The sequence below is a fragment of the Saccopteryx leptura genome, chromosome 6, assembly GCF_036850995.1.
Source record: "Saccopteryx leptura isolate mSacLep1 chromosome 6, mSacLep1_pri_phased_curated, whole genome shotgun sequence".
In the NCBI taxonomy this organism is placed as follows: domain Eukaryota; kingdom Metazoa; phylum Chordata; class Mammalia; order Chiroptera; family Emballonuridae; genus Saccopteryx; species Saccopteryx leptura.
Window position 1 is genome coordinate 61818813 of NC_089508.1, and position 23350 is coordinate 61842162.

Here is a 23350-nt window from a genome sequence, read left to right on the forward strand (position 1 = left end):
AGGGAAAATGGGTCAGCAGCAGAAGGCGTGTTTGCCTCTCTGTCCTCAGTGGATTCAAGTTAACTCCACTTCTCACCTTTTGACCAAAACAGTGTCCATTCTTTTTCAACAATTCAGAGATCAGCTTAGAAACCTCTAGATTTTCTAGCCTTATCCTCCCTGGGGTGGAGGGTTGCCTTATAATGTAAAAGTAAAATCGTTTAAATCTATTCAGTCCAGGAACAGAAAGGCCCAGAGGAAATGTGCTTTCTGTTTACTAAATCATAAAGTTTAGGTAAATATAGTCCTGATCATTTCTCAAAATGTGAGACAAATAAAACTCCTTCCAATTCCATCAACATTTACGAGGTACCTCCTACAGAGATGAGTAATGAGACGGCAGCCTTCGCCCTGGAGGAGCTCACCACCCAGTGGTGGAGAGAGTATCAACTGCAATCAACTATCCACATCTGAGAAGGGTTACAATGGAACAGAGAGGGCTGTGAGCCCTGAAAAGGGAGCAATCTGGATTTGAAGAATCAGAAAAGGCTTCATACCGGTTCATACTGGCGCTTAGACTTGAAGCAGGGGTACCATTTTGGCTGCTGGTGGATTAAATTGTCAGATCCCAAGTAGGAATGACGTCCTTCATGCAGCAACTAGTAGGCAGTATGTGTAGGTAATTATTTTTAGAGCTCTGTACTGGTTCCTGAAAGGGTTATTGTCAACCAAATGGCCATTGGTGCTGCTGACAGGGACAACCTTTGTACGAAGGAGCAGGCATTGCAGACATCTGGTGGAGTGGGGGTGGGGGAGGTGGGAGGATGCCATCTCACTCAGAATGACACCTTGCTAATTCCAGCCTTTTGTCCTGGGTAGGGTGATCTCTGCTGAAAGACGGAAGGCAGTGCACCATGAGGTATGGTTTGAGAAGCTCAGGAGGACCATAGCCACAGCCTAACCTGTCCATTCTGGATGAATCCGTTCCCTTTCCAAGCTCTATACCTTACCCTCCGACAGAAACTTTGTTGGAGGTGATCTTGAAACCCATCCGTATACTCTACTTAGCAGAGGGTGTTTGGGGTAGACGTGGGAGTGGGGACATCCAGAAGAAGGAACAAGATCTAAGTCACCAAGCATTTCCTTCTACAATGTGTTATTGCATGTTAGAGAGCTTCCGGTTGTGGTTAGTTTGCAAGGTCTTTGGTAGCAAAGACCTACATCAAAGGCTCACAGAAACAGCTTCCACTGCCTGAGGAAGCCAGGTTTGGACACTGTGGTGCCTGCGGTGCTCTCTGCTGCCATCCAGTGGATTTACTGAGAAAGGTCAAGTGGAAAATTAATCCAGAGGTTCTCGGTGTGGTCCCCATAGCAGCAGCAGCAGCAACAGCAAATTTTTGGCTTTCCTGAAAATTTGGAAGTGAGGCCAGCAGTCTACATTGTAATAAGCTTTCCAGGTGATTCTGGTTTATAATTTTTAAATTTCTGGTCTAGACTAAATAGCAATTTGTACCCTAGGATGTTTAATATGAATAATCAGAGAATTCTCAATTGGGAGAAGCTAATTCTTCTTATTGATGATCAAAGATCATACCTTTCATAAGCATTAAATTTCACTGACTACTTTTAAAAAAATATTTATTTCCTCAAAAGGGCAGGAAGACAGGCCCTGGCCGGTTGGCTCAGTGGTAGAGCGTCGGCCTGGCGTGTAGAAGTCCTGGGTTCGATTCCCGGCCAGGGCACACAGGAGAAATGCCCATTTGCTTCTCCACCCTCCCCCTCCTTCCTCTCTGTCTCTCTCTTCCCCTCCCGCAGCCAAGGCTCCATTGGAGCAAAGATGGCCCGGGCGCTGGGGATGGCTCCTTGGCCTCTGCCCCAGGCGCTAGAGTGGCTCTGGTCGCGGCAGAGCGACGCCCCAGAGGGGCAGAGCATCGCCCCCTGGTGGGCAGAGCGTCGCCCCTGGTGGGAGTGCCGGGTGGATCCCAGTCGGGCGCATGCGGGAGTCTGTCTGTCTCTCCCCGTTTCCAGCTTCAGAAAAATACAAAAAAAAAAAAAAAAAAAAAAAAAGGGCAGGAAGACATACAACCAACTCTTCTGTTTGTTATCCAGAATCTCCTGCCTATAGACATCCACTGCTTGCCTGTTTCTGAGAGTGACAGCAAGATCTTCCAAAAGTACAGTCCCAAAGCCTCACCTTCAAATATTACTAAACTCTAATGCCAGCTGATGCTGTGAATCCAGCTGGCACCCATGTGTTCACTCTGTTCTCTCCATCAGCCAAGGATGCACCCACCTGTACAATTAAAATTAAAAAGGCTGAAACATTGCACCCACTTTCAGGACCTCTCAAACACCCCTTCCCCATGAATTCTTCCCTAATTTCCCAAGCCATAATGATCTTTCCCCTCATGAACCCCCTCACACTTCAGCTCTGTATATCTCTTTTGGAGCTTTAGACTCTGTCCCTTGTTTTTTAGTTCTTAGTGGACATTTCTTTTCCAGGTGGGGTCCAGGGACTGAGTCCTGCTCATCTCTATAGGCCAGTGCCGAGTTGGTGCACAGCGAATGTCCTTTGAAAGGTGTAAACGAGTAGCTTCGGATTTCTCGCAAGATAGAAGCTTACAATGAATGTTGCAATTAAAATCAGTGCAATGCAAACATTACAATATAAAGATAACTTAGGAACCCCAGATGGCCTGGGCCAGGCTGGGAAGACAATGGTTGTTATTGTCCAAAGGCCTCTTTGAAACTCCACCACTGATAACGGCCCTGGATATCCAGTGTCCACTAACCTACCATGCATGCCCTATCAGGGCCAGAGTGGCCACCAACGCCCCCCGCTGGCCACCACAGCTGTTGTGCCAGGACTCGCTGCATGTAGCCCTGTGAATCCTTCCATGCTAGCAGCCTCTTAGCTCCGTTAGGAGCCCACCTGAGAACCCAGAAGCCCTCGGAAAATTTCATCTTTCCAGCAACCTCCAGCACGTGGTTGGGAAGGTTGCCTCCCAGAGACCCCAAGACTTTGGTCCAGCTCTTCTTCTGTTGCCATCTCAGGCAGATGGGGTCAACCTGTAATTTCTCTCCCCACAGCCACTTGCCGCAGGGGTCCTCATCCTTGCTGCCTCCTCCAAGAATTGTCCCTAGATTTATGGTTTTAACCATGTGAACCTGCTGGGGAGGAAGGCCCGCAGGGCCTGACCCTGAAGCTGGGGTAGAGCGTGCCCTAGACAGAGAACCTGAAAGCCAGTGGAAGTCGGACAGGAACGAATCCAGGGGCCACCAGACAGAAATGCGCGAGTCACATGGTCACCACCGTAGGGAGCCTGAGCTAGTAAAGCGTGAGCGGCCAGGTGGGCAAGGCCAGGCCACCAGGGGGTGAGGTTGACATGGCCACGACCTGGGACTCGAGCACAGGGAGTCCTAGGGATGTCCAGGCACAGGGGTTTGGGAGCCTGGATCCCTTGAGGCTTAGGCCTCTTCACACAGCCCCAGGCCTTTTAACTTGAAACTCCCTTGTGAATTTGACAGTACAGTCCCTGAAAAATATTAAAACATTGTGGACAGCCTCCCTTCAGGCTGGCCTCACTGACCCGTGAGTCCCACTCCTCCACGTGCCCCTTGTGGTGAGCAGTCCCAAGGCTGGCCTCCTGACCCGTGAGTCCCACTCCTCCACGTGCCCCTTGTGGTGAGCAGTCCCAAGGCTGGCCTCCTTTATTGTGGGGGTGGGGGCATCAAAGAGGAGCTGTCCTGGGAGAAGGGCGTTCCCAGGGCCCACACGCTCCTCACCATCTTATACACATCCTCCAAGCTGCCTTCATGTACTTTTCTGTGAACACGTCCAGAGGGACACGGACATTCTGGGGCCCGGATGAAACACTGAGGAGCGGACTTGGAAGAAACAAAAGAAACCAGAAAGAATGGTTTGAGTTTGGGTCAAGACTGGAGAAATTGGGTCAAGGATGAAGCAGTTACTTTCTACTATTATACTCTATTATATATACTATTTGCATTTTTTAAAATTGATACTTAAAAAACGCTCTAGCCTTACAGATAAAAATTAGAAGGACAAGCACAGACAAGTGCCAAAAGGACATCTTACAAAATAAACCCCACTAACAATACAAAAGGAGGTTAACCTGATGAAAGAGGTCAGTCTGTTGCTCAGGAAGAGAGAGTAATTGAGGGTGGAGACCTAGAGGAACAGCCATATTTTTATCTTGTTGGTGTCGGTGCATATTGGCAAATTCTTTGGAAAAGCAATTTGGCAACGTTCATAGAGATAAAGCCCACCCCCCCCCCCACTTGATAACCCAGTAATTCTACTTCCAATCATCTAGTCAAAGCAAATAATTCGAAATATGGAAAAAACTATAGGTGCAAAAGTATTCATTGTAGGAAGTCAATATTTAGAATTCTAGACATCCAATAATATAGGGATAGTAATTAACCAATGGAATTCATTCAAGAGGATGTTATATTATTTTTAAATGCAATAAAAGATCATCTAATATCAGGAAACATGTTTATTCTAATGTTAAAGGACAACAAAGCATATGTAAAATCACATAAACACTGTGTATACTTTTCTTTAAAAACCGTGTAGAAATAAAGGCTGGAAGGAAATGCACTAAAATGCTCTTGATGACTGCATTAGGCTGGTTATTTTCCAAATTTTTGGTAATACAGTTGCCCTCTTTTATATGGAAAAGTTAGAAAATGGGGCCAGGAATGAGGCACAAAGGGAAAGTCTTCAACCTTGTCCTTAAAATATTATTTCTTTTCTTTAAAAACGTGAAGCAGATACAACCAAATGTTAATCACTGTTCACTCTTGGTGGTGGGAACACATATTCCTCGACAGAACCAACCCAAAGTCCTTCACTGGCGATGCTCAGAGACTCAGTGCCATGTGGTATTCCCTTGCCTATTTCTGTCTTCCCTGTATTTGCTGCTCCCTGTTTCTGTTGCTCCTGTTAGTACAAAGTCCTGCTGACATCTGCGAAGCCAACTCTGATACACCCAGAGTCCTCAGAGAGCCCTTCCCCAGGAGAGGCCCAGTGGGGGAGTGCAATGCTTCCTGCCTGCACACCCCTGACCATCGTTGGCGTTGACTAACCCAATTCTCCTGGAAACACCTCACCCTTCCACGGGGCTTGGGAAGCCCACATGATGTTAGTAAGGCCACAGGCATTTTGTACTTGGTTTTGGAGTGCAGGAACAATGAAACACCCAGACAAAAGTCCTTAAATTGCCACGAAGGGGAGGAGGTAGTAGAATGAGTTAGTCATTCGTTTCCGAAAATGACGCTGGTTCGGGAAGCCCTGTGTGAGTCGGGAATAAACACGACGTGGCAGGGCCAGCGTTGGTCTGTAGCGAGGCCAGACAAGGAGGCTGCGGGCGGGCTGCAGGAGGCCAGCTTTGTTTCCTAGTTCTTCGTTATCTAGATGCCAGGACAAGTGTCCCCAGGGAGAACGGGCAGAGACATGGAGTGTCTCCCTCTGGAGCAGCCAGAAGCCCCAAGAGGAATTTGTCACTGTCTTCTCAGATCTTATTTCCCTTACCCAGCTTTGCAGGGAACCCTGTGCCTATCTCGAAAAGGCCCCTTATCCACGCCCAGCGATAGGCCCGCGCCCACTGGCACCTGTTGAAAGGCCAGGCAGCCCCAGCCCAGAGATAAAACTGAGCAAACCAAGGGGTTGGACTGACAGGCTTACCAGGCCAGGCCTTTCAGAGGCAGGGGGACATTTAAGCAGATACCTGCTTTATCTTAATCTCCAAGTGCTTTCCTGGAAAACAAGCCTGTCCTGGAGACACCAGAGGGCCAGAAGGGGGAGGAGCGAGGTTAGGCAGACCGCGGAAGGGTTTCAGAGGGGAGCGGGCAGGCTGACTGCCTTCCTTCGTGCAGGCTTCCTGCTCCAAAAGCAGACTTCCGATCCAGAGCCCAGGTGCTGTGACCTCAGACTAATCACCCAGCCTTCATGTCTAACGTCCTCAGCTCGGGAGGTCAGAGGTGACTATTTGGAGGGACAACAAAGGAAGATGGCCAAGATACAGGGCACCTTTGGGCTGATAAGAGCAGCAGACCAGGACGTTATCCCAGCCCCACTGTTTACTAACTGCTGACTTTGGACAAGCTATTTCTCCCTCTGCACACGCTGTCTACTGCCATGCACCCACAGGATACAGAGGAAATCAGGTGAGGTACAAGGACTCCTGGCCCACAGGACTTTGCCAAATTTCAGTTTCTGCCCTGGTAAGGGGTTTTAGATCTTGAAAAAAAAATCATTCCCACCAGTGCTGGGATTCAAATAATTTAACAACCAGTTCTCTGCCCTAACGACTATTTTAAGTATAAAAAAATGATATACCGAAAGGTAGTTTATTATTTCATGCATTTAATACTTAAATAACAATAAAAGAGGTACACAAAACTAGACTGTGTTATAATAAAGTTTTAAAATACTAATGAAAAATATTAAATAATACTCATAACATCTCAGGGGAATTTTGGGCGTAACACACAGCGGAAACAAAGGACAGCTTATCCCCATGGTTGTTTGGCACTTCTTCTCTTTACATTATATGTTTGCTTACTGAAGTAACAAACACAAGGGAATTAAAATGCAGTATGTCACCAAAGGTATGAGTTTTATGAAATGAATAAATAAATATCACAAGCATAGTTCCATCAAATTTTTTCACCTGTGGACGGAATGAACATTACTATGGGCACTTAGACTACGCTATTGTGCAGATGAACGTTAAAAAAGAGTAAGCAATGTACATTTGTGATTTCTACATTGGGCGGCTGCCCAGGCGCCCACCTTAGAGAGAACCCTGATTACAAGTGCCATTGTAACAACCGGTTCGCAGAACTCAACAAAACACTAGGTATCAGTTCTGCCAAACTGGTGCAAACTGGCTGAATCCCAGCACTAATTCCTGCTGCTCAAAAGACCCCTGAGTTGGGGTTCCGAAGGGATGCTGTCTGTGGGTAGATGGGGAGCAGGCACCTAGCACCTGCCCACTTGCACACACAACCCCCACTGCCAGTCCCCACACCAAGTCAGGGAGGCCAGAGGCCAGCTTCCACCGCAGCAGCCCTACTCCTTTTGGGAATGGCTGGGGCAGAGGGGTCCCTGTCCGTCCAGATGAGCTTCTACACAGGGCTCTAAGTCCTGGAGCCGGCGGGCCCCAGGGGACTCTCCCTCCCATGCGCACCGGCGTCTGCCCACTCACCCGGATGCAGAGCCACCTGCACTGGGACCGCTCCTCAGCTTAGAAGAGTCTCCACTGCCACACCCTAGCCTCAGCCCAACCGCCCAGTGTTCTTAAATGAGCTCTTCGGGTGAGGGGTGTGATTTGTGGCCCCAGTCAATAAATAGTGTTCCATAGGGACTATCTGCTTATTTCAGGTTGCAGGTGTAGTTTTAAATGTAAGACTAACATAACATGAAAGGTGTACTACACAGTGAAATCATGCTATATGCCATTCTAGAAGGTTTTCATCACAAAGCATGCTGGGTATTGGGAAGGTTAATGTCCCACTTCACTCAGGGACTTGCTGAAGTTGACCAAAGACCACCTTCCATACGGTGAGACTGGGGAGGCTGGATGACCGCCCAGAGCAGCCATCCCTCCCGGCTCAGGCCCAGACAAGTCGGGTGAGCTGAGCAGCAGAGGAGCATGGGAGGTAAAATGAGAGATCCAAAGGTCATAGCAGCCAGTGGCATCCAAGACAGCTAGGTTAGAAGAGCTGCTAAAACTCTAGTGATAGCCACGTCCATCAGGTGTGGCTTTGAAGGCTAGCTTTGATTTCCATGTGCCTTTGTTTGTGTGCTCAAAGTGGGGGCAGGCAGCAGGCTGTTGAGTTGACTAGAACCCTGCAATACAAGAGGCCGTCTGAAAGAGGAAGGATCCGAAGGCCCCAGGAGGCCCTAGTACAAGGCCCGAGGAAAGGCCACACTCCCGGGCAGCGAGGGTAGGTGCGAGGCAGCCGAGCTTCCTTGTACAATGTGTGAACCCCAGAACCAGACGCAGACTCCAATCCTGGCTCTCCCACCTCTCACCCGTGCCTTCGGGTAGGGCAGTAACTCCCTCTGCCTGGGCTGCCTTTCTTGTCACAAAAGTACTCACTCACTTCGGGGGAGGGGGTGGTTGGAGGCATCACTTGAATAGACACATGTAAAGGGTTTAGAACAATGCCTAACACGTGGCAGGAACGTGCTCAACACGTTAGCGATTGAATTGTATATGGTCTCAAGGAAAATGCAGTACTGACTATACATAGTGTGAGTTGGCCAAGCACAAGTTAAAATAGACAAATTTGGTGTGTCATAAATATATGAAGGACTTAGTTTTCTATCTAATTTCCACTTAGCTTAGTAACCTCCATTTTTATCATTACACTGGCAGCTCCTGAAGGTCCGAGACTGTGGCTTCAGCCTTCTGTCTGCCGCAGTGCCTGGCCTGTGACGGCAGGTTCTAATCGCGGCTGGCTCTTTACTCCAGATGTGACCTACAGCAAATACCCAACTTCCCCAAGCCTGATTCCCCACCTGCCTGTTTCTGCCTTTCTCATAAATCTGTTCAATTCTGTTTACCCAGAAAACCTCTGGAGTCACAGAGGAGCTGCTGACATTCTGGTGTGAGACCGTTCACGTGGTGGGAAACTTGCCAACTCCCCCCACAGTACAGGCACGGGTGTGGAATGTCTTCTGGAACTACGCTGCGCATTTTCCAGCCGTAATAAATCCGGCGAGGGGCACACATTCACATCTGGCTTTGCGAATGGGGCCAGGCCGGGTCTCAGGTCAGGCACGGGAGTGTCTGCAAGGATGTTCAGCAGGTCTGAGAGCAGGACCAAGCCAGGCTGGACCCTACGCAAAACCTGGAATTTCTGGATTTGGGGCTGTTAAACCCCGATAGGAACTTGCTGTCGAGTCATTTTTTCCTATCATTTGAAAACTTAGAACACAAAATTTCTGGCTAATGACGGTCTCCAGCAAAGACAGGATCACTATTAACTATCCTCAAGTTCAAAGAAAGAATGCTAAAAATGTGAAGGACTGCAGGCCTGGAAGCACCGGTTCCCTTTGAGCCGGGCTCCTGAGAGAGACTCCCCCAGCTGGCCTCGGGGAGAGGTGGCCTCTCCGCACTCCTCCCACAAGGACCCTGGCAGGCGGCCAAGGAAAAAGGCCTAAATACAGCTTCAAAAGTAAATAAGACCAAGGAGAGGATCTTTTACTACAAAGGATATGATTATACTTCAATAAACCTGACTTCTAAAAGAAGCAAACAATTTATGCAAAGGCTTAAAGGACTTATTAAAGGAAGACTTCGTTTATATTTGAGATGGTCTGGTCAGAACACGGGGAGTCCACGGTCTGTAGACGAGCAGGATGGGCAGGATGCTTGCATGACTGGGGCATCGAGGGGGCAACGGGCAGAGGGCTGGGCAGGAACAGCGGCCACCTGCAGTGGTCCTGATGCAGAAGGAAGAGCTACCCTGCAGGACAGGCAGCTGCAACAATCCACCAGGGCTGCCGAGTCCCAGAGGACCAGTAGCAGGAAGCCATGACCACCTTTAAAACTGGAAATGCGGCCTGACCAGGCGGTGGCGCAGTGGATAGAGCGTCAGACTGGGATGCCGAGGACCCAGGTTCGAGACCCCGAGGTTGCCAGCTTGAACGTGGGCTCATCTGGTTTGAGCAAAAGCTCACCAACTTGGACTCAAGGTTGCTGGCTCGAGCCAGGGGTTACTCAGTCTGCTGAAGGCCCACGGTCAAGGCACATATGAGAAAGCAATCAATGAACAACTAAGGCGTCGCATGCGCAACGAAAAACTAATGATTGATGCTTCTCATCTCCATTCCTGTCTGTCCCTGTCTATCCCTCTCTCTGACTCTCTCTCTCTGTTAAAAAAAAACAACAAAAAAAAAACTGGAAATGCGGGCCCTGGCCGGTTGGCTCAGTGGTAGAGCGTCGGCCTGGCGTGCAGGAGTCCCGGGTTCGATTCCCAGCCAGGGCACACAGGAGAAGCGCCCATCTGCTTCTCCACCCCTCCCCCTCTCCTTCCTCTCTGTCTCTCTTCCCCTCCCACAGCCAAGGCTCCATTAGAGCAAAGTTGGCCCGGGCGCTGAGGATGGCTCTGTGGCCTCTGCCTCAGGCGCTAGAATGGCTCTGATTGTGGCAGAGCATCGCCCCCTGGTGGGCATGCCTGGTGGATCCTGGTCGGGCGCATGCGGGAGTCTGTCTGACTGCCTCCCCATTTCCAACTTTGGAAAAATACCAAAAAAAAAACAAACAAACTGAAAATGCAAGGATAGGTATTGTCACCCATGTCCATGGAGGCTGCAGGTGCTAAAAGGCCCGCAGACAGGAGCCACAGCCCAAAAAGCTGCACAAAGCAGGGAGTGAGTGACAACCGAGAAATGCCCCACCTCCACCTGCTCCCATTGGCTGACCCCAACCACAGTGGCCATCTGTCACGCAGGGAAATCAGGGATCCACATCAGGAGGACAGGGCAGGCCCTGGCCAGTTGGCTCAGTGGTAGAGCATTGGCCTGGCGTGCAGGAGTCCTGGGTTCGATTCCCGGCCAGGGCACACAGGAGAAGCGCCCATCTGCTTCTCCACCCTTCCCCCTCTCCTTCCTCTCTGTCTCTCTCTTCCCCTCCCGCAGCCAAGGCTCCATTGGAGCAAAGTTTGCCCAGGCGCTGAGGATGGCTCTGTGGCCTCTGCCTCAGGCGCTAGAATGGCTCTGGTTGCAACAGAGCAAAGCCCCAGATGGGCAGAGCATCGCCCCCTGGTGGGCGTGCCAGGTGGATCCCAGATGGGCGCATGCGGGAGTCTGTCTGACTGCCTCCCCGTTTCCAGCTTCAGAAAAATACCAATAAATAAATAAATAAATAAAAAGGACAGGGTACAAATGGGTCTGAGGACAGAAAATGAACAGTGTAGGACTTTTCCATGGAGGAGTAACTTTCATTCCCTATTAAATGGAGACCATGATATCTACTGTCGGCCAGCTGGAGAGATTATATGTACACTGTGCTGACAAGAGAACCCTGGATTTAGGAACAAGAAAGAAACGGGCTGCCTGCTTATTTTCCGTTATTAACACACCTCTCCTTTTGCCGTATTCTGGAAGTGAGCAGTTTGGATTTCTCGGAGCATCACAACCATCCAGGTGCACTAACTTCTGGTTCACATTGACCCTCTGCCCACCCTTCTGTTTCGGAAACTGGTCTCAGGCCTGGAGTACCACCACATTTCACTTCCTCGAGTGGCTTCCAGACATTCACTTTGGCTGTTTCTTGGCAGACAGGGAGCTAAGCTCTGGAGAAAACAAGTCAAAATAATGGGAGATGGGATTCCCGTCGGGTGACACCGTTTATTGAAAGGCAATCTTGTTTGATCCAGGAGTTCATTGGAGTTCGTTTACATGGAGGTAGCTGCATAAGAATGTCTCTTCCCCACGACAGCCCAAAGCAATCACGTAGTGCCAAGTGCAGAAGCCCAACAGAATAAGCCTACTGGCATTGCCGAATGACTCTCAGAGGCAGGAAAAAGATTATAAAGATATATGATGATTGTCTCCCTGCCATTGCATTTGGCTACATATTTATTAAATATTCTTTTCTTTTTAAGCTAGCTAAAGAAAATATTGTTGAATAGGGTTAGTTCTTAAAGCAACAAACAAAACAATATGTGTATATAATAAAATCAAAGAATGAGAGCATGTCAGAGCTAGAAAGAACTTGGGCTCTGGTCCTCATTTGTTCTGGGCACTCTGTGGCTCTGAGAGCACGTGCCCTGTCAAGGTCACGGGGGTAAGATAAAGCGGGACCTGAAAACACCCCTTGCAACACCAAGTCCAGCCCCCCACCCACAAAGCTACACTGTGCATCCAGCTCACTCAGCTCCAATGCCACGCAGAAGGGCACACTTAACATCTAAAAGGCCTGGTTTTTAGGGTAAGGATGCGAGTCTTCTGAATGGCAATCTCTCTTCTCATGGGCAGGCTTGCTTCTCCCAGCTAGCTGCTGGGTACCAGAAGGAATTGGCCAACATGAGGGCAGAAACTTTCTCACAAACAGGACAGATACTCATTCGCTCACAAAGCTCTTTGGCTTCAGATCCTTTGTCATGTCAAACTTGGTTAGGAGTGGGCTAAGGGTATCACCAGGAGGGTTCTGTGGCAAATATCTAATGATGGTAGAAGCGGCAGGGAAATCAAGAACATACTGAGGGTCAAAGCAGCCCTGGGGTTTCCCCTGAGCCAGCAACCACTGGTGCATCCACAGGGACAGCGGGGATCCAGGGCTGGGGACAGAGGGGCTCAGCCTCTGTGTCCATTTGTATGATTATTGTCTATCACCTTCTTTCCCCTAACTATGCTCCAGGAAGGGTGGGATTTTGATCCATTTTACTCACTGTTATATTCTCAGTGCCATGGTCTCAGGACCATGCCTGAGACATTACAGATGTCCAATAAATATTTGCTAAGTGAATGAATAGCTAAAGGGAGGACTCTCTCCACACTCCAATCAGAGGTGGGGGAGGGCTTGGCTCTCCTGCCCCGTGGGCCTCACCTGTGTGTGTGGAGGCGGGGGTGGGGAGGAGTAGATGGATGCTGCCCTTAAATCAGGCTGGTCACTCTGAATACTGTTCTGTGGGCTCTGTGACATGGGGTAGGGAAAGCGCTGAGAGAGCCTGCTCCCCCACGGCAGGCTCCCCGTTCTCAGGTACACCGGATTCCCATCTATGAGGATGCTTGGGTACACTGTGGAAGCAAATTAACATCGTCATCTCCACCCCATGTATGTTCACAGCTCACGGGGTTTCCCTCCTGGCCCTGACCTATGGGGGCCCAGCTGTTATTAGACCTGGCATCGGGGTGTGCCTGGGGACTGTCACAGTAGGAAGAGACACCAGGAAGTCCAGGAGGAAGTGCCAGGATAGCCTGCTATCCTCCCGATGCCATGCTCCCTATACTCCATCCCTGCAACGGGGCCTTGCCCAGACCTCACCCAATCCCAGTCATTTCGTGGCTGGTGCCGGCCAATGTCCCTCTGTCCCAGTAAGGAGCCTGTCAGTTTGTGCTGACACGTCTCTGTCTGGCTTGTCTTGCCTCCCTTTCCTGATATGAGATCCTGCTCCACCCACCCACCTCCTGTCTACACATCCCTCGGCTTTCAAGAACTTCTTCCTTCTCTTGCTTCCTACCCAAACCCACAGACACTTGCTTATCTCCTCTCCCTTCTCCCTTTCCCTGTGACCTCACCGGATACCACCTGTCTCTTCCTCACCCCATAGTCCATGAGCCTTGTCCCCATATTCTCCTATTCCCCACCCAGCAGCTGCCCATTCAAGGACCAAGAGAACTCACTTCAGAGGCCTGCTGTCGGAAGACGCAGGAAAAGACCAGTAAGAAACGACAGCAGGGCCCCATCCTTGCAGAAACTACATCATTTATCAGAAACCTTACTTACAAGTCTCCCTGCCCCATGTAAAAGAAATTGCAATTAGTGACCAAGAATTGATCTCGGTATGGTTTGGAAAATTATAACAGAATTCTAGATAAAATTAACAAGCAAGGTCACAGATACAAGTGACCTTCTGACTCTCCCTCCTTCCGTCAGTAAGTTGTTTATCAAGACCACCTAAGTTTCTCTTCTCAGGGTTCATTGTCCCTTATCACCACAACAATCCTTTTTTCCCAAATCTGATGTCCAAAATGGTTTTTATTCTACCTTCTTTCTCTTGCCTCTGTTCCTTAATACTTAAAATCTAGTAGCTTCATATTTAAGAAAATAATACTCACTGCCAATGTGTGAACTTGACCAACAAGCCACCCTAGGAAACCTCTGAACATTCAAAAATGGAACAGCAGTGGTCATTAGACGGTCTGGTTTAAAATATGTACAGCCTGTACAACACTTCCCACCATGCACAGTGCCTATTAAATAGTAAGTAGCATTGTGGACCCTTTCTCTGGGCAGGGGGCGGGGACTGGGGGGAGGGAGGAGGGGGGAGGGCAACGGGGGCAGGAGCAGCCAATGCAAATGGTCCGGCAGGTGGCTGTGCAACAGGACTTCAGCCTGTCAAATTATATTTCCCAAAACACCCCAATGGGTGGTGGCTGCTAGGCCTCAGGCGTCTTAACATCTAAACTGCAATAGCTCCATCTCAGATACAAGAGCCACGCTCCCACTCAGAGATCAGCGGAGGAGTGGGGCGCAGAGGAATCGGCTTCATGTGCAGAGGCAGCGATGGGTCTCAGGCCAGAAGGGTGCTGCCTCTCCTGCCTCCAGCTGCGGGCGGCCGAGGGTCTCCGGGAGGAATGCTGGCCACCTCCACAGCCCCAGCCGTGGCCTCAGATCTGGCTGATGGCGTCCTTGGGGAAGGTGTAGGTCAGCGGTGCCTCGTAGAGGCTCCCCCCGTCGGTGCTGAGGTCGTCATCGTCGTCCATGTCATCTAGCACTTTACTGGGCAGCTTCTTCAGTCTGCGGAAATGACACGGTCATGATTCCTGGCCCTGGACCGGGCTCACCTCTCATCAGGACACGAAGGATGGGCCTTGGGTCCCTCCACCCCACTCAGTGTCAGGAAAGCACGTGATTTTACTTGGTCTGCACCTGCCAGCTCCTTGAGCAACAGGAGCAAACACCCGCCTCTCAGCACGGAAGCCCGTGTTGGGGGGAGGGGGCCTAGGCAGGGCTGGGACAAGGTCAGTAGTACTGATTTCACTTTTACCTCAAGCAAGTTCAAGTAGCTCATCAGGGTGCTGTTATTTTTTATTTTTTTATTTTTTCATAAGCACTTACGTTTTGTTTTTTTTTTAATTTTTTTATTTATTCATTTTAGAGAGGAGAGGGAGAGACAGAGAGAGAGAGAAGGGGGGGAGGAGCTGGAAGCATCAACTCCCATATGTGCCTTGACCAGGCAAGCCCAGGGTTTCGAACCGGCGACCTCAGCATTTCCAGGTCGACGCTTTACCCACTGCGCCACCACAGGTCAGGCAGGGGGTGCTGTTATTGAGCCCATCTTAATTTAAATGTTTGATATCTTGTCCACCGTAAATTTTATTTTTTTTGCATTGTTTTCAACATTGCATTTAATATTATCTATCTTGATTACAGAGATTTTTGGTGGCCTCTTAAATGGGCACCTTAATGGTGGATGGGCCGTTTACAGGACTCTCTAGGGGCCGGAGTCTTCCGTCCATTTATAAGAGAACTGCGTGTGCTACCAGCACAGTCAGCCTCCATAAAATGCTCAACTCCATGGAGGAGAACTAACCTAACCCGCCCTGACCCCAACGCCAGGGTGTGAGTGAGCCTGGACAGGGAAAGCGACCCCCCACCTATCCTCTTGAGACCAGCGCAGTGGAGCGTTAGAAGCAATTCGCTCCTGAAACCCGGGATATTCTAGTCCTCATGAGAATACAAACCAGAACTTGGTCTTTTTTCTCCCCAAATCCTGTAAAAATAGGAGTGCTAGAGGCTGATGGAGGAGCTGCCCCCTCCATGGCGGTGGGAGCTAGTGTTTCCTGCTCTGAGCCTCGGTTCTCCCTTCCCGACAGCAGGGATCCTGGCTGACATCAGGGCACTGACACGAGAATGACACGTGTGAGGCCCTACTGAGCACAGGGGGTAACTGAGGTGAGCGCAGCCACTCTCATCGCTGGGACAGGGCGGAGACCGGAAACCTGCTGGAAGCAGCAGGAGTGAGGGTGCCCTCCCGGGGCGGAGCAGGAGTGAGGGTGCCCTCCCGGGGCGGAGCAGGAGTGAGGGTGCCCTCCCGGCGGGCGCGCGGAGCGCTGTGCTCAGACGGCGGGGTGCCGGTGCCTCTGGGGTCTGCGCACACGCTCACCTCAAGTTCTTCTTCATGGAGTTGAGCTGTCCCTGCAGCTGCTCGTTCACATCCAGCTGCTCCTCCAGCTCCCTCTGCAGCTTCTTTTTAGAGCTTTCCAGCCTGTCGATTTCCTCCTCCGCCTCCTCCACCTGCCGCTTCATGGCTTTCAAGCGCAGGCTCAGCTGTGTGGGGAGAGTGGGCGGTTCGTGCTGGCGGCCCCCCAGCCCCCTGGGATGGGGCAGAGTCCCCGCGTAGGCGGCGGTTCAGCTACCTTCTCTCCAGGCAACCGAGACATACAGAGGGGGCAGCCAGTCCCATGGGAAAGCGGACATATCCTCTGGGACAGACAAGTTCGCTTTTTACAAGCCAAGTTCCCAGTCTGAAGGTTGCTAAATCCTCTCTAAAGCAGCCTAGAAAGGCCCGTTCTCTGATGTCACAGGGTGGAATGGAGTGGAGCGACAGGGTCTGTCTCCCACAGCTCCGTTGCCCAGCCTGGGACACAGAGTCTCATGGGAACTGAACTTGCAGGGTTCCTTCACCTGGTCCTTCTGATCAGTCAGCGACAGATGCTCGTCGTCCACCTGCATCACCAGCTCCTTCACCTTCCGCTCCAGCCGTCGGTTGGTGAGCTGGAGGCTGGCCCGGTCCCTGGAGAGGTGGGGCGGGGCGGGGGGGGGGGGAGAAGCAGAGCTCAGGGCCCTCTTATCCCGGGAGACACGTGAGGACAAGAGGAAAGGGCTGGTCATCAGACAGATGAGGAACCAGGGGCTCTGAGAAGGAGTGACTTGCCCCAGGCTGCAGAGCTAGCAAGGGGCTGAGCTGGGACTAGACCGGCTCTGAGTGCTTTCTTCCTGTGCTGAGCTTTACACTGTAAGACAGAAGGTCACTGCCAGACCCTACGCCAGGCTGCTCCAGCCCAGCTCCCAAAGTCCTACTGATAATAATGTGAAATGTCACACCCACACGACCCCTCCTAGAAGGAGAGGGGCCACGAGTAAGAACTGAGGCTGGTCAAGTTCGACCTGGTGCTGGTCCTCAGGCTGCGATTTGGGAGCTAGCTGCAAAGAATCATGGTGCTGGAAAGGTATATGGTCACCTGATCCCATGTCCTTCCCACCTGCTGTGGGGCGACCTGCCCATCTCTGACAGATGGCCACTAGGCCTCTGCTAAGCAGAGTGAATACACCTGGCCTCAGGGCAGAGCCAGCACCCTGGCCTCTAATCTGGCTCAAATGTATAGCTTCTGAAGCCGCCTGTCCCACTGAGGGGATGGGAAAAGCAGTAGCAAGGCCAGTGAAGAAGCTACAGAGTAGGAGCAGGAGTCCTGAGTTCTAGGCCAGCTGCCCCAGTGTTCAGTCAGGCTGCCTCCCTTGAGTACTTACTTGGATGGATCTCAGTTTTCTCATCTATCAAATGGAAATAATAACAACAGCAAGGTTGTACTTTCTCTGCCTTCCTCACATGATGGGAAGAGACACAAGTATGAAAGTATTCTGTGACGCGACTATCACTGCCTGCCAGGCCTCTGCAGCACAGCTGGGCCAGGCTCACCTCTGCAGCACAGCTGGGCCAGGCTCACCTCTGCAGCACAGCTGGGCCAGGCTCACCTCTCCTCGCTCTCCAGACGGTCCTCCAGCTCCGCAATCCTGGCCTCCATCTGCACCACCAGCCCCTCTTTGCTGGACCGGTAGGAGCCTTCCAGGTGGGTGATCCGGCTCTTTAAGTCCTTGTTCTGGAATCAGACAGCGAGACCGTGAGGGGCTGTGTGTCTGCCCTCTCTGCAGAGCAGGTTACAGGAGGAGCTGGCATTCAGTCAGAGACTGTAATAGCCTGCTTTCCACACCAGGATGGGCGGCCCAGGGACCTGGGGAAGCCAAGGGTGCTTCCAGGGAAAGGCCCAGCACCCTCTGCTGGCAGACCAAAAGGAGATCCTGTCCTACGCCTTATAAGCCTGAGTGAAATCTTTGCCAGGACCTAGGACTCCTGGGTGTCAGACAAATGACGTTGACCTTTCATAGAGTTTTGGCAGGAGAAAGGCTCCTTCACCAATATCACATGATATTCAGTGAAGAATTTACATGAATACCATGTAAAATAGTAACAAAGGAAGCTTTGTTAGCAACCTGTGTTTGAGTTGATCTTTATTATTTTCTTTACATCAGAATTTACCCCCTTTTTTTTTTGCCTGACCTATGGTGGCACAGTGGATAAAGCATCTGCCTGGAATGCTGAAGTCGCCAGTTCAAAACCCCGGGCTTGCCTGGTCAAGGCACATATGGGAGTTGATGCTTCCTGCTCTTTCCCCCTCCCTTCTCTCTCTCTTTCTCTCTCTCTCTCCCTCCCTCCTTTCTTGTCCCCGCTTCTCTAAAATGAATAAATTATTTTTTTAATGTACCCTTTTTAGGATCAAGGCAGTACTTGTAGTACTTGTAATTCTACCCACCCCCCAATGTGTAAAGTACCAAGCGTATTTAATCTTATTGAGAAAGTCTTCTCTGGAAATAGTCTCAGAAATACCTCTCTTGGGCAAGGTACACCCAGAGTTCTTTGGACTGCTACACAAAGGAGGTACCACCAAGGGGTTCTGGACCAAAGCCTCGGGGAGGAAGGAAGGGCTCACGGGGCCAGCTGCCCTCACCTGTCTCTCCAGGGAAATCTTGTCACACTCCAAGTCTTGCCGCACAGCTCTCTCCTGAAGTAGCTCATTCCTCATCTGCTCCATCTGACCAAACAAGAGCAAGAGCCCAGGGGTCAGAGGGGTGGTTCCTAGATCCTCGGTGCGGAAACAGCTCCAGATACAGAGTTCCAGCAACCACGCCAGCTCCTGTCTGTGATGGGGTCCCCTGCCACTTCTCTTCCTGGGTGCAGGAGCTACTTCTTAGATAGGCTTGGTGCCTCGGTGATTGCAAAGATGAGGATACAACGAACAGGAACAGCCATAGCTAATCCTGCTGCTGTGAATAGAATCGTGTCCCTCCAGAAGCTACACTGAAGTCCTAACCCAGCCACCACCCAGTGCCTCAGCTGTGACCTTGTTTGGAAACAGGGTCTTTACAGAGGTAATCAAAGAAAAATGAAGTGAGTCCGAACCCAGTACGACTGATGTCCTTATGAAAAGGGGGACAATGGATGCCGAGACAGACAAACCGAGAGGAACGACGTGGCTGTGTGAAGACGGAGCCACGGGAAGAACACCGTGGGAAGGCGGGGATTGCAGGGAAGGCGGGGATTGCAGGGAGGGCGGGGATTGCAGGGAGGGCGGGGATTGCACGGAGGGCGGGGATTGCAGGGAGGGCGGGGATTGCAGGGAAGGCGGGGATTGCAGGGAAGGCGGGGATTGCAGGGAGGGCGGGGATTGCAGGGAAGGCGGGGATTGCAGGGAGGCACCCACAGGTCCAAACGCCAAAGGTTTGCCAGATGACGACCAGAATCTAGGAAGAAACAAGAAGAGATTCTCCTACAGGTCCAGGGGGAGTACGGCCCTACTGACACTTCGGCTTCAGACTCTGGCCTCCAGCACTGAGACATAAAACTTCTCTTGTTCAATCTGGGCCACCCAGTCAGATGCTGCTCCATTTCTCCCTTCTCAGGCCAGAAACAGAAGTCAGCAGGAAGACCGGGCAGCTCCAGGTGGGCTGGCAAAGGCTAAATGTTACTAAGGATGTCTTTTATATTAATAGGAAATGAGCCCAGCTGAGCAGCATCTGAAAAGACATTGAGTTGCCTACCCAAACATTCAGCACCTCTGTTCCCCGTCCCCCATGGGCTTTCAGCGCAACGACATGAGTGTCAGAGGCAGGGGGCCCAGACTCTGCGCCCAGGACGGTCTAGAGGAGCCAGGAGAACTAAGAAGGTGACCCAGGAAAATACAACTGTCCCGTCCTCCTCAAGGTTGGGGTCCAGCCTGGGTAGGAGAGGTACACACAGGAGTCCAGGACGCCTGCGATCCATTTATAACAGACTGGCCTCAACCTGGATTTCACCACCTGCACAAGCTCCCTAGACCGCACCTGCAGAACGAGACCCGGGGTCCCAGAAGTAGTAAGGGGGGACACCACCACTCTGGTCCAGGCTGGCACCTGCTCCCATCGACTCCTGTCCCACCACAGTGTGCACACTGAATGACAAGCAGCAGGTGTGGCTGGCACAGCGGGGGTGACGGGGAGTGTAGGAGTGAGACTGGCGACGGGCAGGGCCTGGACGTGGCGCTGTGGATACCACAGGGGGAAGCGGGGACAAGGTACGCATAGGATACCAAAAATTACAAAAGATAAGAATGCTCACATTTTTGCATTTCTGCCTGGCCGGCTTCTAGGTCATAGGGGTTCAGAACTGCACAGCAGAGGACTCTGAGGCCCGGGGCAGTCACACACTGAACTGGAAGAAACAGGACTGGACCCTGGGCCAGACCCGCTGCTCACTGCCCACTGTGCCACCTGCTCCCTCCAGACCAACTCAGCGAAAAGGCTTCAAACAGACCCAGGGTTCAAACTGCCACGTCAAACCAAGACTCGGGGAGGCCGTCAGTCTCCTCTGGGCTTGTGTACAGCAGGGACAAAATGCCAGCCATGCAAAGGGTCAGCGGGCAGAGCACGTAAAACTCTGCCCGCGGCTGTTCCCACTCTCCCTGGCCCCAGAGCCCGTGGAATCACATGCTGCAGAGAGGGCGCAGGAAGGATTCCTGTGACTGCTGCAGGGGCACAAAGTCCCCGAGTAACGAATGCGGGCGCACAACCCGACCCTGGACGTGGCTGAGAACCAGCCGATGACACCACGCACGGAAGGCGTCAGCACGGCCGGGCCACGGGACCATGACGTGCCTCCCGGGAGAGAGCATTCTGTTCAGACCCCCTGGGCACAGGCGGGGACTTTACTGAGGGCACAGTTAAACTTCCACTGCGGTGGGAAGTAATTACACAGACAAGCAGCACGGACCCTGCTTCCCTGCCTGGATCAGCGTCCACTTGAGTGTGAGCTCACCTCTGGGAGGCAGGCAGACTCCTCGTTTCTAAAACAGCAAACTTCACGCGATGCCTATCACGGCCCCGGGAGCTGGCCTGCACCACAGTGAAAGTACACTGTGGCAAACCCTCCGCCTTCTGGGGGGGCTGGGGAGCTCCCCCTTGGAGGAAGCCAGAGGCCCCTGCCTCCTCCTCAGGCTCTCCACATGTTTAGGACTGTCCCCAGAAATGATGCAGTCCGTCAAGGCGACAGCAGAGTGTGAATGCACATACATGTCTGTGTGCCGGTGCTGGGGTGCTCTGGAAGGAGGGGGTGGGTTCGTTCATTTGTCCAGACTACACTCTCAGCCCCAGGACACTGTGACAAAAAGACCAACAGAGTACCCGCCCTTAATATAGCCTCATGGGGGACAGACGGACAGGTCCTGGTCAGAGTTACTGCAATGGGGAAGGGCAGTGGGCTAGGGCAGTGGCCACAGGCCAGACTTAGAAGGCCAGGGAAATTCTCCAGAGAGAGGGACCCTAAGGTGGGACCTAACCGTGAGGCCAGTGTCAGGCTGGGTAGAGGAAGGGGCAGGGGAGGAATTGCAGCTTTCCAAACCAGGACCACCACTGAGAAAGAGCGGGAAGTGGGACAGCAGGGAGTGCTGGGAGAACTGAAAGGACGGAACTGTCACGTGGGGAACAGGGGACAGGTTAAGACATCAGGTGGAGAGGCAGATAGGGAGCAGCCCCACAGGGCCCATACACAGGTGGCAATAGTGAACACCTGTACCGCACTTACTAAGGCGAGTCTCGAGCAGTTTTATAGTGTTACTCATTTAATCCACCACCCAGTGAAATACATACTGCTACCATCCCCATCTCCCTACGGGTCAGAAGAGGCTGCAGACACAGGTGTGGAGATGGGGTGAAGCCAGATGCAGCCACAGGACAGACGAGCTCACCAAGGAGAGAGGCATGAGAATGAGGGGGTTCCAGAACCATGCCCTGGGAGCCCTCCCCACTACAACTGTCAGGGGAGACATGGAGAAAACCAGGACCCTGACCTGTCCCCAAAGCCAGGAAGCGAGGATGAGGACTGCAGAGGTCAGGCAGAAAGAGGATGGAGGGACGCGCCTGGGTGGGCGAGAAGCGCCTTCTGGGAGGCTCGTCACAGAGGGAAGCAGAATGCAGGAGAGGAGGGGGCTGGGCACGGAGAGGCGGGCAGACGCCTCTCCTCTGGAACTCCCGCCGTAACGAGATGACAGCTATAACCAGAGGGCTGGTGAGGTCATAGCAGGGTCGGCAAGAGGGGTGCCCTGCACTGTTAGCCAGTGAGGGTGAGATTCCTGGAGGAGGGAACAGGTACAGACGATGGACTGCGATGAGAAGGGAGCGTGACAGGAATACCGACCATCCACTGGGGGAGGGACAGGTCCCGGCCCTGCACTGAGGTCAGTACGAGAGCAGAGAGAGCCCCTTCCTCTGAGCCCAGGACAGAGAGCATAACTCAGGGCTTAGGGGGAGGCGGGGAGGCGGGGAGGCAGGGAGAGGAAGGGGAGGAAGGAAGGGGAAATTATTTTCCCAAAAGTGAAGGGATAAGGAAGAACCAGAGGCCTGTAGAAAGAAAAATGAATTTAGAAATTTGGTTGTGGGAGGGTGTGAGGCCACAAACCCCAAAAGCCAGTAAAAGGCCGGCAGAGCAGAGGCGAGGTCTTGGTGCAGCTGCAGGGTGTTTGTTCCTCAGGGTCGGGTGATCTCGGCAGCAGTGCTCGCGGGAGCACCAGGAGGGAAGGACCGGGAACCACAAGCCTCTGGCGACAGGCACTGAGCAACTGAGAGTCTGCATGGGAGCCCGTAAGTCCTCCCTGTTCTCCGAGGCAGCTGTGATCACCCCACCCTCCAGGTGGAAGGTTCAGTAATGGAGGAAGCAGCTTTGGGGTTCCAATCCAGGCTTTCCGGCTGAAATCGTGTGTTCCTTTTCTTCCGCCCAGGAAACCTGTAGGACCAGGGCTCTCCGGAAAGGCAGATCCTAAAAGCGGGGTGGGACGAGGGGGGGGGGGGCCCTGGCAAGCACTTCAAAGTCCAAAAAAACCATGTCTACAGTGGAGAGATTCAAGGACCGCCAAGCAGTCAGCGTTGGGCCCAGGCTGGGATTCAGGACAAACCATATGACTTAAAGCAGCAGCCAGTGGCCGAGTCTTGCTCCCTCAATGGCCTGAACCGAAAAATCTGGATCCTGCCAGAAAATGGGCCTCCCGGGGCGGAGGAGCCCTGAGGAAACAGCATCAGGGAGGCCTCTGCAGGTTCAAGACCCCTGCTGGAAAGCCCCCTGGCAAATGGTGACTCTCCAAAGAAAAAAACAAACCATAAATATCTCTATCCCACCGCATCCCCTCAGAGATGGCCATTAAAATGGAAGTATGAAATAAATCAGCATGTAGAGCAGGAAGGAACACATGTGTAACCATAAAACCTAACAGTTACTCTGACCAGGCAGACCATTTTTCTTCAGTCTTTTGGAAACCAAGGTTCTTGGCAAACACGATAGGCTTCCTTCAACTCTTCAC

At 51.9% G+C, this 23350-nt stretch overlaps 1 protein-coding gene across 1 annotated transcript in view; it reads right to left on the bottom strand.

The window, feature by feature from the left end:
* Positions 1–11351: 11351 nt before the first annotated feature.
* The window catches only part of CGNL1 (cingulin like 1), a 184715-nt gene continuing 172716 nt past the window's right edge, over positions 11352–23350 (bottom strand). The window contains exons 15-19 of the mRNA XM_066344509.1: positions 18476–18559; positions 17445–17569; positions 16377–16485; positions 15856–16019; positions 11352–14486 (exon numbers count right to left, since the gene is read on the bottom strand). Coding sequence (XP_066200606.1) covers positions 14357–14486; positions 15856–16019; positions 16377–16485; positions 17445–17569; positions 18476–18559 — 612 coding nt within the window. The 3' untranslated portion in view covers positions 11352–14356. The remainder of the gene's footprint in view (positions 14487–15855; positions 16020–16376; positions 16486–17444; positions 17570–18475; positions 18560–23350) is intronic.